Source organism: Pituophis catenifer, unplaced genomic scaffold (genome assembly GCF_029215685.1).
Source record: "Pituophis catenifer annectens isolate HBS135680 unplaced genomic scaffold, rPitCat1.0.hap2 SCAF_2, whole genome shotgun sequence".
NCBI lineage: Eukaryota > Metazoa > Chordata > Lepidosauria > Squamata > Colubridae > Pituophis > Pituophis catenifer.
This window is the reverse complement of record NW_027256882.1, coordinates 146,222,959-146,237,205: the sequence shown is the minus strand read 5'-3', so window position 1 is coordinate 146,237,205 and position 14,247 is coordinate 146,222,959. Positions and strand designations below refer to the sequence as shown.

At 35.9% G+C, this 14,247-nt stretch overlaps 1 protein-coding gene across 1 annotated transcript in view; it reads left to right on the top strand.

Annotated features, from left to right (window-relative positions):
* Positions 1 to 14,247, top strand: part of CEP112 (centrosomal protein 112) — a 276,604-nt gene that overhangs the window by 3,501 nt on the left and 258,856 nt on the right. The window contains exons 3-4 of the mRNA XM_070934742.1: positions 9,294 to 9,484; positions 10,546 to 10,715. Of these exons, the coding sequence (XP_070790843.1) occupies positions 9,294 to 9,484; positions 10,546 to 10,715 (361 nt within the window). The remainder of the gene's footprint in view (positions 1 to 9,293; positions 9,485 to 10,545; positions 10,716 to 14,247) is intronic.

Genomic DNA, 14,247 nt, shown 5'->3' with positions numbered 1-14,247 from the left:
TGAACTTCATCTAAGTCACAACAATAGAAAAACACAGTCTGTTTAAAATAATACTACACAAACATTAGATGTTGCCATGGTTTAATTGAACATAACATGTAAACATTCACAGTGCAGGGAGGAAAAAGTATGTGAACCTTTGGACTTAATAACTGGTTGACCCTCCTTTGGCAGCAATAACCTCAACCAAACATTTCCTGTAGTTGTAGATCAGACCTGCACAACGATCTGGAGTAATTTTGGACCACTCCTCTTCACAAAACTGTTTCAGTGTAGCAATATTCTTGGGATTCTGGTGTGAATCGCTCTCTTAAGGTCATGCCACAGCATTTCAATCGGGTTGAGGTCAGGACTCTGACTGGGCCATTCCAGAAGGCATATTCTGTGCTGTTGAAGCCATTTTTTTGTTGAATTACTTGTATGCTTTGGGTCATTATCCTGTTGCATCACCCATCCTCTGCGGAGCTTCAGTTGGCAGACAGATGGTCGTACGTTTTCCTGCAAAATGTCTTGATAAACTCTGGAATTCATTTTCCCATCAATGACAACAATCCGTCCAGGCCCTGAGGCAGCAAAGCAGCCCCAAACCATGATGCTCCCTCCGCCATGTTTTACAGTGGGGATGAGGTTTTGATGTTGGTGTGCTGTGCCTTTTTTTTTTTATTAATACAATTTTATTGATTTTTTTTTACACAAATAAAATATAGTAACAATTCTATTTAACATCGGATTCGCAGTGTTATACATATATACATGAGTAAGTGTCTGGTGTCATTTATACTATACATTTCTAATTAATTTCTGCACCTTTTATTCCTTCCTTAGTTCTATCATTTATCCATTCGTACCATCTTCCCCACACAGTATCATAATCAGAATTTTCATCGTCATTTATCTCGTGTGTTAATTTACTTATCTCTGCACACTCTAATATTTTATTAATTATAAGGTCATCTGGTGGTAGGTCTTTCTTTTTCCAGTGTTGAGCGTATGCTAGTCTGGCAGCTGTAGTTATGTGTATTAGGAGGTGGACCTTTTCCTTTCCATACCCTTTCTTTACCATTCCCAGGAGAAATATTTCTGGATTCAAATCGATTTCTTCTTTAAGTATGTCTTTCAACCATCTCCGAATTTTGCTCCAGTACCTTTTTGCTTCGGGGCATGTCCACCACATATGAAAGAAGGTGCCATGACCATGGCCACATTTCCAACAATTTGGCTGCGCGTTGGGGAACATCTTTGCTAGTCTTGCAGGTGCTAAATGCCACCTATGAAGCATTTTGTAATGATTTTCCTTATACGTGGCTGCTCTAATTAATTTATAATTTTTATTCCAGGCTTCTTCCCATTCATTAAAGTTCAAACTGTGTCCAATATTTCTCTCCCATGCTCTCAATTGGTACACGCCTTTTTTTTTCCACACATAGTGTTGTGTGTTCTTCCCAAACAACTCAATTTTGGTTTCATCTGTCCACAGTATATTTTGCCAGTAGTGCTGTGGAACATCCAGGTGCTCTTTTGCAAACTTCAAACGTGTTGCAATATTTTCTTTGGACAGCAGTGGCTTCCTCTGTGGTGTCCTCCCATTTACTCCATTCTTGTTTAATATTTTCCTTATTGTAGATGTGTCAACAAAAATGTTAGCATGTGCCAGAGATTTCTGTAGGTCTTTAGCTGACACTCTAGGATTCTTCTTTACCTCATGAAGCATTCTGCGCTGTGCTCTTGCAGTCATTTTTACAGGACGACCACGCCTAGGGAGAGTAGCAACAGTGCTAAACTTTCTCAGATGGTTGGCATATTTGCTTAGGAAAAAACAAAAGCTACGTACTATAAAGAAAATAGAATATAAGGGTAAAGAGGTATCAGCAAAATATGATTAAAAAAGCATTTTCAGAATTCTATACGAAGTTATATACTAGTGATAAGATTCAAGGTACAGATATAGATAAATATTTACAGAGGGAGAATATTTCTATAATTTCAGAAGAGCAAAGGGAAGGTTTGAATCAATTGATAACTGTTGAAGAAATTATTTTAGCAATTAAGCAACTGAAGGTGGGAAAAGCCCCTGGGACGGATGGATTGACAGCGGCTTATTATAAAAATTTACAGGCAGAAATGGTGGAACCACTTAAAGAATTATTTAATAAAATACAAACTGGAGGACAAGTGCCTCCTTCCTGGAGAACAGCATTTATTTCCCTGATCCCAAAGGAGGATCAAGATCACACTCAACCAAAAAACTACAGGCCTATATCACTGTTAAATACAGATTATAAGATTTTTACTAAAATATTGGCAAATAGGTTGATGTCAATTATGCAACAAATGATTCACAATGATCAAACTGGTTTTATTAATAGGCGATATATGAAGAGTAATGTAAGACAAATAGTTAATATATTGGAATATCTGGGTAAAAACAACCAGGTCCCTGCGGTGCTTATATTCTTAGATGCGGAGAAAGAGTTTGATCGATTGAATTGGAATTTTTTATTGAAAATAATTGAAAAGATGCAATTTGATGAGTATTTTATACAATCTATTAAGGCAATATACCAGCAACAAAAGGCACAAGTAATAATTAATGGTAGTTTAACGGAAACTTTTAATATAGAAAAGGGAACAAGACAAGGATGTCCTTTATCTCCATTATTGTTTATTTTGACTCTGGAAGTTTTGTTGAATAAAATACGTGGTTCAGATAAAATACGGGGAATTAAAATTAGGCATGAGGATTATAGGGTATGAGCATTTGCAGATGACCTGGTTGTGACTTTGACCCAACCAATAAAATCGGTTACAGGTTTACTGGATATAATTAACCAATATGGACAAGTGTCTGGATTTAAAATTAATGCAGGGAAAACGAAGATAATAACTAAAAATATGATTACAGGTCAAAAAGAAGAAATCGAAAGAATAACAGGATTTGAATCAGTCAAGAAGGTTAAGTACTTAGGGGTGTATATTACGACATCAAATGTGAAACTATATAAGTATAATTATGAACTGTTGTGGCAAAAAATACAGAAAGACATGGAAAATTGGAAAAAGTTGCAATTATCACTGCTGGGAAGGATAGCAGCAGTGAAGATGAACATTTTACCAAAGTTTTTATTTGTGTTCCAAATGATATCAATATTGAAAAAAGATGGGAATTTGAACGAATGGCAGAAGGGTATTACTAACTTTGTGTGGGTAGGAAAGAGACCAAGAATAAAACAAAAAATAATGCAAGATACACGTGAAAGAGGATGTCTCAAAATGCCTAATTTAAGATTGTATAGGCAATTGTGCTTTCAGTAATTAGTGATTGGATTAATTCAACAGAAGAGAGAATATTGAATATTGAAGGGTATGATTTGTTATATGGATGGCATGCATATTATATGATAAAAAGGTGGATAAGAATTTTAAAAGTCATATATTAAGAAATGCATTATTACGTGTATGGAAAAAGTATCAATATAAATTAAATAATAAATTACCTATATGGACAATACCTAGACATATGATAGAGAATATAAGTGTGGAACAGAAACAAGATACGATTACTTATAAAGAGCTTCTTATCTTGGAAAGAGGTATATTGCAATTAAAGTCTTTAGAGGTATTAAAGGAAGAAAGGAAAATTCAAACTTGGTTTCAGTATGGACAATTGTATATTAGATGGAAAGAAGATCAGAAAATTGGTATTTTGCAAAAGGAAGAAAATTTAATAAAACAAATCAGGGATCAAAGTCCAATGCATATTAAAAGATTGTATAATGCATTGATAGAAATAGATTCAGAAACAGAATTGGTGAAGGATTGTATGATAAAATGGGCACAAAATTTTGGGGAATCAATAACTATGGATGTATGGGAGAAAATATGGGTTAGAAATGTAAAATTTACTCAAGCCCAAAACCTGAGAGAAAATTTTTACAAAATGTTTTATAGATGGCATTTAGATCCCAAAAAGTTAGCTTGTATGTACCCGAGTTTACAATCTACATGTTGGAGATGTAAATGTGATGATGCAACGTATTTTCATATATGGTGGACATATAAGAAAGTTAAGGCGTTTTGGATCAAAATATGGTGGATTATACAAAATATTCTTAAAAGGAAGATAAAATTTACTCCACAGTTGTTTTTATTGGGCATAACTAGATTGTACAGTTATAGAGACTAATCTGATTCTGAATTTAGTAACAGCAGCCAGACTTTTGGTGGCGCAATATTGGAAGAAGGAAGAATTACCTACTATTGAAGAATGGACATTAAAAGTAGCTAATTTGGCGGAGATGGCTAAAATTTCTGCATATTTGAAAGATCGTTCGGATGAAAGATATGTACTGGAATGGAGAAGATGGATTGACTATATACAAAACAAATATGGGACTAAAATGTTGTGAATAGTTTATGAATGAAATATTTAGATGATTTTTCTTTTTATCCTGACATTTTGGTACCTATGGGGGAGTTAAAGAGTAAGGGGGAGTTAAGAGCTTATAGTCAGTTTGTTTATGTTAGATTATGTTTGTTAAATGCAATACCCTGTATTTTGCTTTGGGAAGTGGGGGGGGGGGAGGGAGAAGGGAATGGATGGGGGGAGGAGGGGGGAAAATTTGTTTGTAAAACATTTTAAAACTTTTCAATAAAAAAAAACCAGTGCTAAACTTTCTCCATTTGTAGACAGTCTGTCTTACCGTGGACACATGAACATCAAGACTTTTGGAGATACTTTTGTAACCCTTTCCAGCTTCATGCAAGTCAACAATTCTTGATTGTAGGTCTTCTGAGAGCTCTTTTCTGCGAGGCATGGTTCACATCAGACAGTGCTTCTTGAAACCAATAAACCCAAAACAGGTGTGTGTTTTTAAAGGGCAGGACAGCTGTCAGCAACACATCCAATATCATCACACTGATTGGAGTCAAGGTTGGCTCACTCCTGGCTCCAATTAGCTCTTGGAGAAGTCATTAGGCTAGAGGCTCACATACTTTTTCCTCCCTGCACTGTGAATGTTTACATGTTATGTTCAATTAAACCATGGCAACATCTAATGTTTGTGTAGTATTATTTTAAGCAGACTGTGTTTTTCTATTGTTGTGACTTAGATGAAGTTCAGAGCACATTTTATGACCAATTCAAACTCCACGTAATCCCAAGGGGTTCACATACTTTTTCTTGCAACTGTAGATAGTCATATATAATTGTGTGTATTTATAGGTAGTCTCGTGTGTGTGTGTGTGTGTGTGTGTGTGTGTGTGTGTGTGTGTGTGTGTATGTAGTCCTTGATGTACCACCACAATTGAGCCTAAAATTTCTGTTGTTAAATGAAACATTTGTTAAGTGAATTTTGCCCCATTTTACGACCTTTCTTAGCCACAGTTGTTAAGTGAATCACTGCAGTTGGTAACACAGTAGTTAAGTGAATCTGGCTTCCCCATTGCCTTTGCTTATAAGTAGGTCACAAAAGATGATCACATGACCTCGAGACACTGCATCTGTCATTATATATAAATCAGTTGCCAAGTATCTGAATTTTGATCACGTGACCATGGGAATGCTGCAATGGTCATAAGTGAAAAACAGTCTTAAGTCACTTTCTCAGTGCTGTAGAACGGTCATTAAATAAGCAGTTATAAATCGAGGACTACATATTTCTTTTAATCTTGGGTTGTCCACAGAGGTATCTCTGGAAACTTCAAAGCAGACAGAGAGTTTTCTGCCATTGTAGGAAAAAGGGAAAGGGAAAGTACTAATAGTGTATCCTGGAAAGAAAGAGGAACCAAGCAAATTGCCATGACACCCTTTGCTTTAGCTCATCAGTAAGCAAGAACCTGATGTAACTGAACTGTTCTAGTCCTATAGTATTGTAAAGCTATTAAATAATACTAAGAGATTGCATGTGATATTTAAAACAAAAGAAATGTATTGGTAGAGGAAGAATTTTGGTAAAAACAGTTCATCTCTCTATTTTCATACAATGTTTTTGTTAAAAAAAATTTCCATTGTCCATAATCAGCTGTTCCTAAGTAAATGGGAGACAGAATATAATAACTCCACTCCCAAGTTAATACTTTATGAGGAAAAGAAATTATGAGAAAGATGGCTTCAATTTAATTTAAATTAAATTTCAGTAACAGTAACTTTATAGTTTATCAGTTTGGAGCAGCACCAAGTGAGATTTCAAAATATATTTGTTTAGTCCCAAAATAAATATTGAAGAAATTATGCCACTTCTAAACAAGTAAATTAATTTTGCCGCATGTGGTGGTAATGTCAAGTAATACAAGTTTTTTTTAAAAAAAAGGTTTGTTAAATGAAGAGTTTGAGGAAGCAAGAACCAGAGGTTTAAGGAAGTCTGAGGAAATACATATTTGCAATGGGCAAAAACAAAAAATAGAAACATCAGAGGAAGTTCATAAACGATTATTAAACAGAAAAAATAAATTAGTATAAAATGATACCAATCAAAATAATTGCCAGATTCTAGGCAATGAACAAAGTGGCACTAATAATAGAATATGAAGTACAGAAACTCCAACATGGAACACATGACTCAATTACTGACAAAAAGGGATATTTAGGAAGAAAGCACAACAAATAATGTTACTTCAAGTTTACAGATTTAAAGGAACAAAGCAGGCTGAGAAAATTGGAGATGAAAGAAAAGGAACTGCAGAGTTAGAAATAAAAGACCTGCAATTTTTAGATGGACTCAGAGATACAAGCGCTCAATCTTAACATGAAAATGTCACGGGTTAAGGTTCAGTTGAAAGCCTTTTGCTTCCCATAAGGAGTTTACCATTTATACATTTTTCTGTTGCCTTTTGAAGAGATGTAAGTTGAGAGACGAGAACTTCAAGAAATTAATTTCAAATTTGATTTCATTGCCCTTTCTGAAAAACAAGCTGCTTTACTGTTATTTAAAAAAAACAGTAAAGAGTTTATAAAGGAGCCTTTTTTTTAAAAAAAAATACTTTGTTCAAAATGTGGTAGTTTTATACATATCTCAAATATAGTGCAATTATAAAAAGTGATAGAGTAAGGAAGGTGGTCAAAAAGGCGGTGGCACTGCAACTCCAGAAAACCCCTGATTAAAATGAGTTATCTGGACCCCTTTTCAGTCAGCATTCAGGCCCGGATACAGTACAGAAATGGCATTGGTTGCACTGTTAGATCTGGCAGGAGTGGGATAGAGGTAGTCCATCCATCCTTGACCTCTCTGTGAAGTTCATGACAATCAACCACGGTATTCTTTTGGGTCAATTTAGGGAATTGGGGGTGGTTTTTGCTGTCCTCTTCCTTTGTCTAAGACCAGTCCTAATTAGTGTTGATAGGAAATGAGAGGTGCAGTTCACAGCCCCCTACTTTGTAGGTATGCAGGACTCGATGCTCTCTCTTCTCCTTTTTAACATGTAAGAGTTGGATGAGATCATCTGTCACCATTGGGTGAGGTATCATCATTTATATACCTCCATCCTGGATGAAATGAGTGATGTCGATATTGTTTTGTGGTGCCTGGGATAATGGGGGTCTGGATAGGAAACAACAGACTACTGCTCAACCTTGGTAAAGTGGAGTGGTTGTGGGTGGGTGATGGGGGATTTGTTTATCATCTTAAATGGTTTGGCAGTACCTCAGACAGGTGTGTAATCTAGGGACCCTCCTGGTTAAAGAGCAAGTAACATTTGTGGCTAGGAGAGCCTTTGCTCTTCATGTTGTGTGACAATTACACTCATTCTTGGGTAGGGAGGCTCTTCACTCAATCACTCACACTCTGGTCATCTCCTGTCTGGACTAATGCAGTGTGTGCTAGATGGGTCTATCATTGAAAAGTACCCAGAAGCTTCAGCTGGTACAGAATGAGGCTGTGTGAACAGTTGTAGGTGCCCCAAGAATAGCACATGTAACACCTCTGCTGCACAAACTGCTTTGGGGGTTGGTTTGTGTCTGGATCCAATTCAAGATGTGTTTATGCTTTTTAAAGCCATACATAGCATGTGGCCGGATTCCTTGTGGAACTGTCTTCACTCCATTATATTGGCCCATCCCACTCGGTCAGACAAGGAAGGTATTTGCAAACCCTTTCGGTTAAAGAATTGCAACTGGCAGGGCCCAGGAAAAGAGCTTTCTCTGCCGTTGGCCCCTCCGCCCTTTGGAACCTTCTCTCCGCAGAGGTGAACTATGCCCTGACCCTCCTGATAGTTTGTAATTGCTTGGCTGGCTCTGTCAACTTGCTTGGGGCCCACAGAAGAGCATGCAGCCATTGGGCTGGCTAATATTCCAAAGCCCCTCCTCCACCTTTTTAATCTTGAACTTCAGCTATTCCTGTGTTAATTGTTTTTATTATAATATTTATATATAGTTTTTATGTTGTTATACTTATTTGTACCCTGCCCAGAGTCACTCTCTGAATTGATGGGCAGTTTTTAAATATAGTATATAAATAAATAAAAGTGGTAGACAGTTTGGAGAACATTAACATGCCTAAGTTAAATTTATTTTATTTTTAAATTACCTTATGAGTTAAGGATGAGAATAAAAATGAGAGAGCTTGTTACAGTGATGAGAGCATTTGGATAGAAAGCAATCATTGGCAAACCTGAGGTAAATAAAAGGAGTTATTATTCAGTTCAATTTGAAAGAAAGGTGCACAAGGAGAAAAAAATTTTGTTTGGAAAAACTGTTAAATTCCCAGAATCTTCAGATGAAAAGGATGCAGTCCTTAAATGTAGCAAAACATTTTCCATCCTCTCAATCTTCATATTAGGATTAGTCTATAATGTGAATTTCTCCTATGAATTCGGAGGTTAAAAATGTATTTGCTTCCCAGTCCCTAGTGCCTTTAAATGTTGGACGAGTCAGTCATTGCTTACTGAAGTTGGTATAAGAACTTGCCTAATTTTCAAAGGAGTCATACTTTGGCTGTCTAAACATGCCCAGAAAGAATAATTTTCTTTTAACATGAATAAATACATTAAAATACATTAACTTAATTAATTTGCTAATTAATTTAAAAATTAATGTAGCATGTAACTGTTTATTAATGTAGCATGTAACTGTTTAATTTTAAAAAAGAGTCCTAACTTAGAAGTAAATGTATCAGGCTGTCTGCATCTTAATGTTTCTTGTGTTATTAGGTACTTAAGGATAATATTCTGCACAACATTTTAAGTAATACATTTATTTTGTAATCTTTATCTTGAAATAAAGAAGTTGCATGTTTGATTTCAGGATGGAGAAATATTGTTACTAATTTCTGTTTCCTAAATGTATCTTTTGCCTTCTTCAGAACGTTACAGATGTGCTGTTTGGATTAAAAAACTTTGTGAGCCTTCAGGTGCTGGTACAGGAATTGTTGGTAGAAAGAATAGAAACTTATATGCAAAACTGCTTCTTCATATGCTAAAGAGAGGAGTATTGGAGGGACCATTTACACAAAAACCTGAATCGGGCATATTGAAAACACTTCCATCATACATGGTAAATATAATTCTTTGCTATAATTTAAAATCAGTATGTTTCATATTTCTACTTTTGGGAAGAAAGAACTGATTAGGGCTTCTTTTATTTATTAATACAATTTATATGGCTGCCCAGTTATTCAGAAACTCTGAGGAATGAACAATCCCCCCACCTTGAGAATTGGGCTAAAAGAAATAAATTAAAATTGCTTTGAGGCGCAATAAAAATGCAAAAGTACTAGATTCATTTGCCCATGCCAGAGCTCCTATAATAATGTCCCAAATCAATGCCTGGGTTTACTCTAGATGCTTAATATCTAGTTGAATAATACATCACAGGATGATGTTATCACTAATTTAGAATAGATTAGTATCAACATTAAGTACTAAAATATGATTTAGCACCGTTAAATGTGATAAGATGCATAAGGAAAATTTAGGGCAAGGACAGGTAGCAAGGATGCTGAGCATGACCTTGTTGCAAACAACTGTAAAACCAGGTTACATGGCTACTAATTGCTGTTGTATTCTGGAGGTTATTTCAAGTAATTTTAATACATGTGCAGTTTTTCTTTAATCTTGATTTGATGAGAGATATTGAACATAGCATTCACAGGACTCATCCGGGAAAGTTTGAATTCTGGGGCATTAGTAATGTCTTGGGAACTTTTGTAGAAAACATAGTATGAAAAGATATGAGCCAAAGATTTTACTACTGCAATATGAAAGCAGACAGAACTACATGTTTTTGAATATGCCTCAGTCTATTGATAGTATAGTACTGTCATGATAGTTGTAGGAGATTTAGATATGTTAATAGGGAAGTTTGTAAAATAAATAACCTGTGCACATTTGAATACATTTCTGATTTAAACTTGCAATAAAGGGTGTATTCATTGGAAATTGAAATGAGCTACTGTGTCAAGAGTCATCTATTATACTAAATGATCCATTGTTGAATGGATCCAATGACTACCTAGTATTTAGAGTTATTGTGGAATTTATTAAACAAAGTAATGATTATTTCTGGAAACTTACATTGTGAAACATATTTTTCAATATTCTATTTTGAAAATCTAGTCAATCTATTTTGATGAACCAAGTTCAAAAAGAGCTTGGAGTAACATCCCGGAAGATTTACGTGACTGGGTCATGGAAGAATTGGGTCAAAGTGACCATAAACCAGATGAATCATGGAAACTTTCTTTTAAAGAAGAATCTGCTTTGGTTAGCACACCATCTAAACAGAGGTAAGAATTGGAGATATATTAATTAATGCTAGACTGATGTTCTTTTTTATATTTTCAAAATGAGTAATTTTTAAAATAGATCATGGTTGTAGTTTATCTCTAAGAGACTTGATTTCTTTTGATGTGGTAGATTGGCTTTTATCATTTAATAGGACATCAGCTTAAGGTGGCTTCATCTTTATTTATGGCTTATCCTTACCAATTGGTGGTTACATTTCTATTTCTAGTACCATGCTTCATTTTTGCCTCAGTAATTGTATTTTTACTGTCAGTGGTTTAGGCTCTAGGCTAGAAACCAGCAGACCATGAATTCTAGTCCCACCTTAGCTATGAAAACCAGCTGGGTGACCCTGTGCCAGTCACACTCTCAGCCCACCTCACCTCACAAGGTTGTTGCTGTGGGAAAAATAGAAGGAGGAAGGTGTGTTGGATATATTCACCACCTTGAGTTATTTGTAGAAACAATAAAGGTGGGATACAAACAAATAAAAAAATAAGGCAGTAGTGGCTCACCTGCAACCTTCAACTCTTTTGGTGGCTTTTGTAACCTTCAGACTTCAGCGATGGAATTGCTGAATATCAGTGTAACAGTTCATGACAATTGAGGTTGGAATTATGTGACATAGGTACTGATTGATTATGTGTCATCAAGTTGTTGTTGACTTTTAGCAGTCACATAGATATATTTTTCTTCCTGACTATCTGACTCTAACCTGGTCTTTCAGGTTTTCCATTAGTGAATGTTTCCATTGCTGCTGTAATTGAGTCTATCCACCTTGCTGCTAGTTGTCCTCTTTTCTTTCCTTTTATCCTCCTCACTATTACAGCCTTTTCTACAGAACTAGGTCTTTTCATAATGTATTGGATAATTTGAGATTGGTCATTTATGCCTCTGAGGAGGATTCTAGGTTGAATTGTTCAGCAATCCTTTGGTTTGTTTTTTTGCCTGTCTATGGTAGTCTCAGGAGTCTTATTTTATTTATAAATTTTACTTATGAGGCCACCCACCTCAGAGAACTTTATTCTAAATAATGAACAATAAAACCATAGAATAACTGCTAAATCAGTATGGCATTAAAATGTTAATGTTTCTTAAAAAAAGACTGGATGATAGTGTTGGACATTATGGACAAGACCAACACCAAAATTCAAAAATTGAAAGTTTGTTCTTTTATTGTTGATGGTTGATTCTAAAAGACAGACATTTTCTACCACATTGATGTCTTCATTATAAATTCTAAAGCTGGTTGCTGTACTTGCCAATAGTTTGGTTTTCTTTATATTTAATATTTGTCCCATTTTCTTTATTACACTCCTTGACTTTTATTAATAAACCTTCCAGATCCTTTGCATTTTTGTCTATTAGAATAGTATCATCAGCATTGTGCAGGTTAGTATGTTTCTTCCTTCAGTTTTAAATCAGCACTAAAAGTAGTCCTTGGCTAAGAACGGAAATTAGGACCAAAATTAACATTGCTAAGTGATATGGTTATAAACGTGTGGTGTCATGTGACTGCATTACTTGGCAACAACAGATTTGGCAGTCCCTGTTGTCTTTAACTGAATCCCAGTGGTTGTTAGGGAAGGATCCACTCTGATCTGAGCCATTTGTAGCTTGGTCCCTCCCAGCCCTGAACTTCCATAAGGGAAGGGACTGCCACCTCTTGAACTCCCCCCACCTGCTTATCCCCACCCCCCAATTTCTTCCCTTTTCACTTTTTGCCTACCTGCTGATGCCAGCTGCCCAGACAAGATAAAGTGCTTGATTATACTGTATAGTACAGGATGATGGCAGTGAAAGGACAGACCGCCTGAACAGGTTGTATGCACCTGTGTTCCTCTCCCATCATCAGGATGTCCCAGCTAACAACAGAAATGTTGGACAAGAGACAAGAAGGAGGGAAGACAAGATGGCTGCCTGGGTGTCTGCAACCACGGACCTCAGGATGAAGAAGTGGATTAAACAAAGCCAAACATCAGGAACCAAAGTAAATGGGCAATTGATAGATAACCTAATGAGTAGAAGTAACAGGAAAGGAAGCAGCAACTGAGAAAACCGGGGTGTGAGAACTATTTGTTTCTTTTCCTCAGTCTGGAATGAGGTAAAAGTTTTTCAAGCTGTTTCCCTTAGATGATATAAAGATGCAGCATAAAAGAAAAAGAATCAAGAAGTCCAGCCAGAAACAAATGAGAAGAGATAAAAAAAATAAAGTCTGCAGAAATGGACAGCAGAAGTTAAAAAAAGATAAGAGAGATTGAACTCTTATCTGTATGAGAGTGACCATGGAGATAATGAGATTAAGAACACTGAAAATGGGTCAGAAATAAATATATCTGAGATACAAAACAGAAAGATACGAGAATATAGTGAAATTGGACTTTAAAGTCAAGTGTAAATAAAGACCTTATAGAAAATAATTAAAATATAAAATAGTTTTATTATTAAGATGTATCTGTCAATAGTTCTAGACATTTATAATTCCCTTTTTTTTTTTATTTGTAAGGTTTCCTATTTTAAAATGCTCCCTGCTCTCACCGAGGGGAGATATATTAATAGCAATAGCACTTAGACTTATATACTGCTTTGCAGTGCTTTTACAGCCCTCTCTAAGTGGATTACAGAGTCAGCATATTTCCCTGAACAATTTGGGTCCTCATTTTACCAACCTCAGAAGGATGGAAGGCTGAATCAACCAATAAAAATCAATTGTCCAAATTTCCAGTGTATTGTGTTGTAATCTGGGTCAGTCTGGTTATTGGTGGCTCAAAAAGGTTGACTCAGCCTTCCATCCTTTCTAAGGTAGGTAAATTAAGGACCCAGTTGTGGGGGCAATAAGCTGACTTTGTATAAAGATACAAAAGGATGAAGGCTATTGCTGAGCACATTGTAAGCTGCCCTGAGTCTCCAGAGAAGAGCGGCATATAAATCAAATTTAAAAAAAAAAAAAAAAGTACCCATGATGGATGATCCTGTCACATTGGATGACTCTCACTCTCACCCTGTTACTAAGGAAGACTGATGATCTTTTGGAATATTAATGGTTTTTATGAAATGGCTGCCCTGTTTCCCTGAAAATAAGACATCCCCTGATAATAAGCCCAATCGGGCTTTTGAGCGCATGCACTAAAATAAGCCTCCCCCCCGAAAATAAGCCCGCCCCAAAAATATTTAAACGCAGAGCTGGAAATCAGGTAAGATGGCAAAAGGAACCTCATCTTGCTCCATGCCCCCCAAAATAAGACCTCCCCGAAAATAAGGCCAAGTGCTTATTTCGGGGTTCAAAAAAATATAAGACAGGGTCTTATTTTCGGGGAAATGGTAGATATGTTACCATGTAAGAAAAGAACATCAGAGGCTACGAAACAGAATTGGGAAGATGGAACATAAAAAGCTTGAACATGGGAAAACCTTACACAGTGAAAGAGGAAATGATTCAATTTAAACAGTGATCTACTAGGCATCAGTGAGTTGAAATGAATTGGACTCTTTCAGTCAGAAAATCATTTTTTTACTGTTCAGAACAGGAAAAAT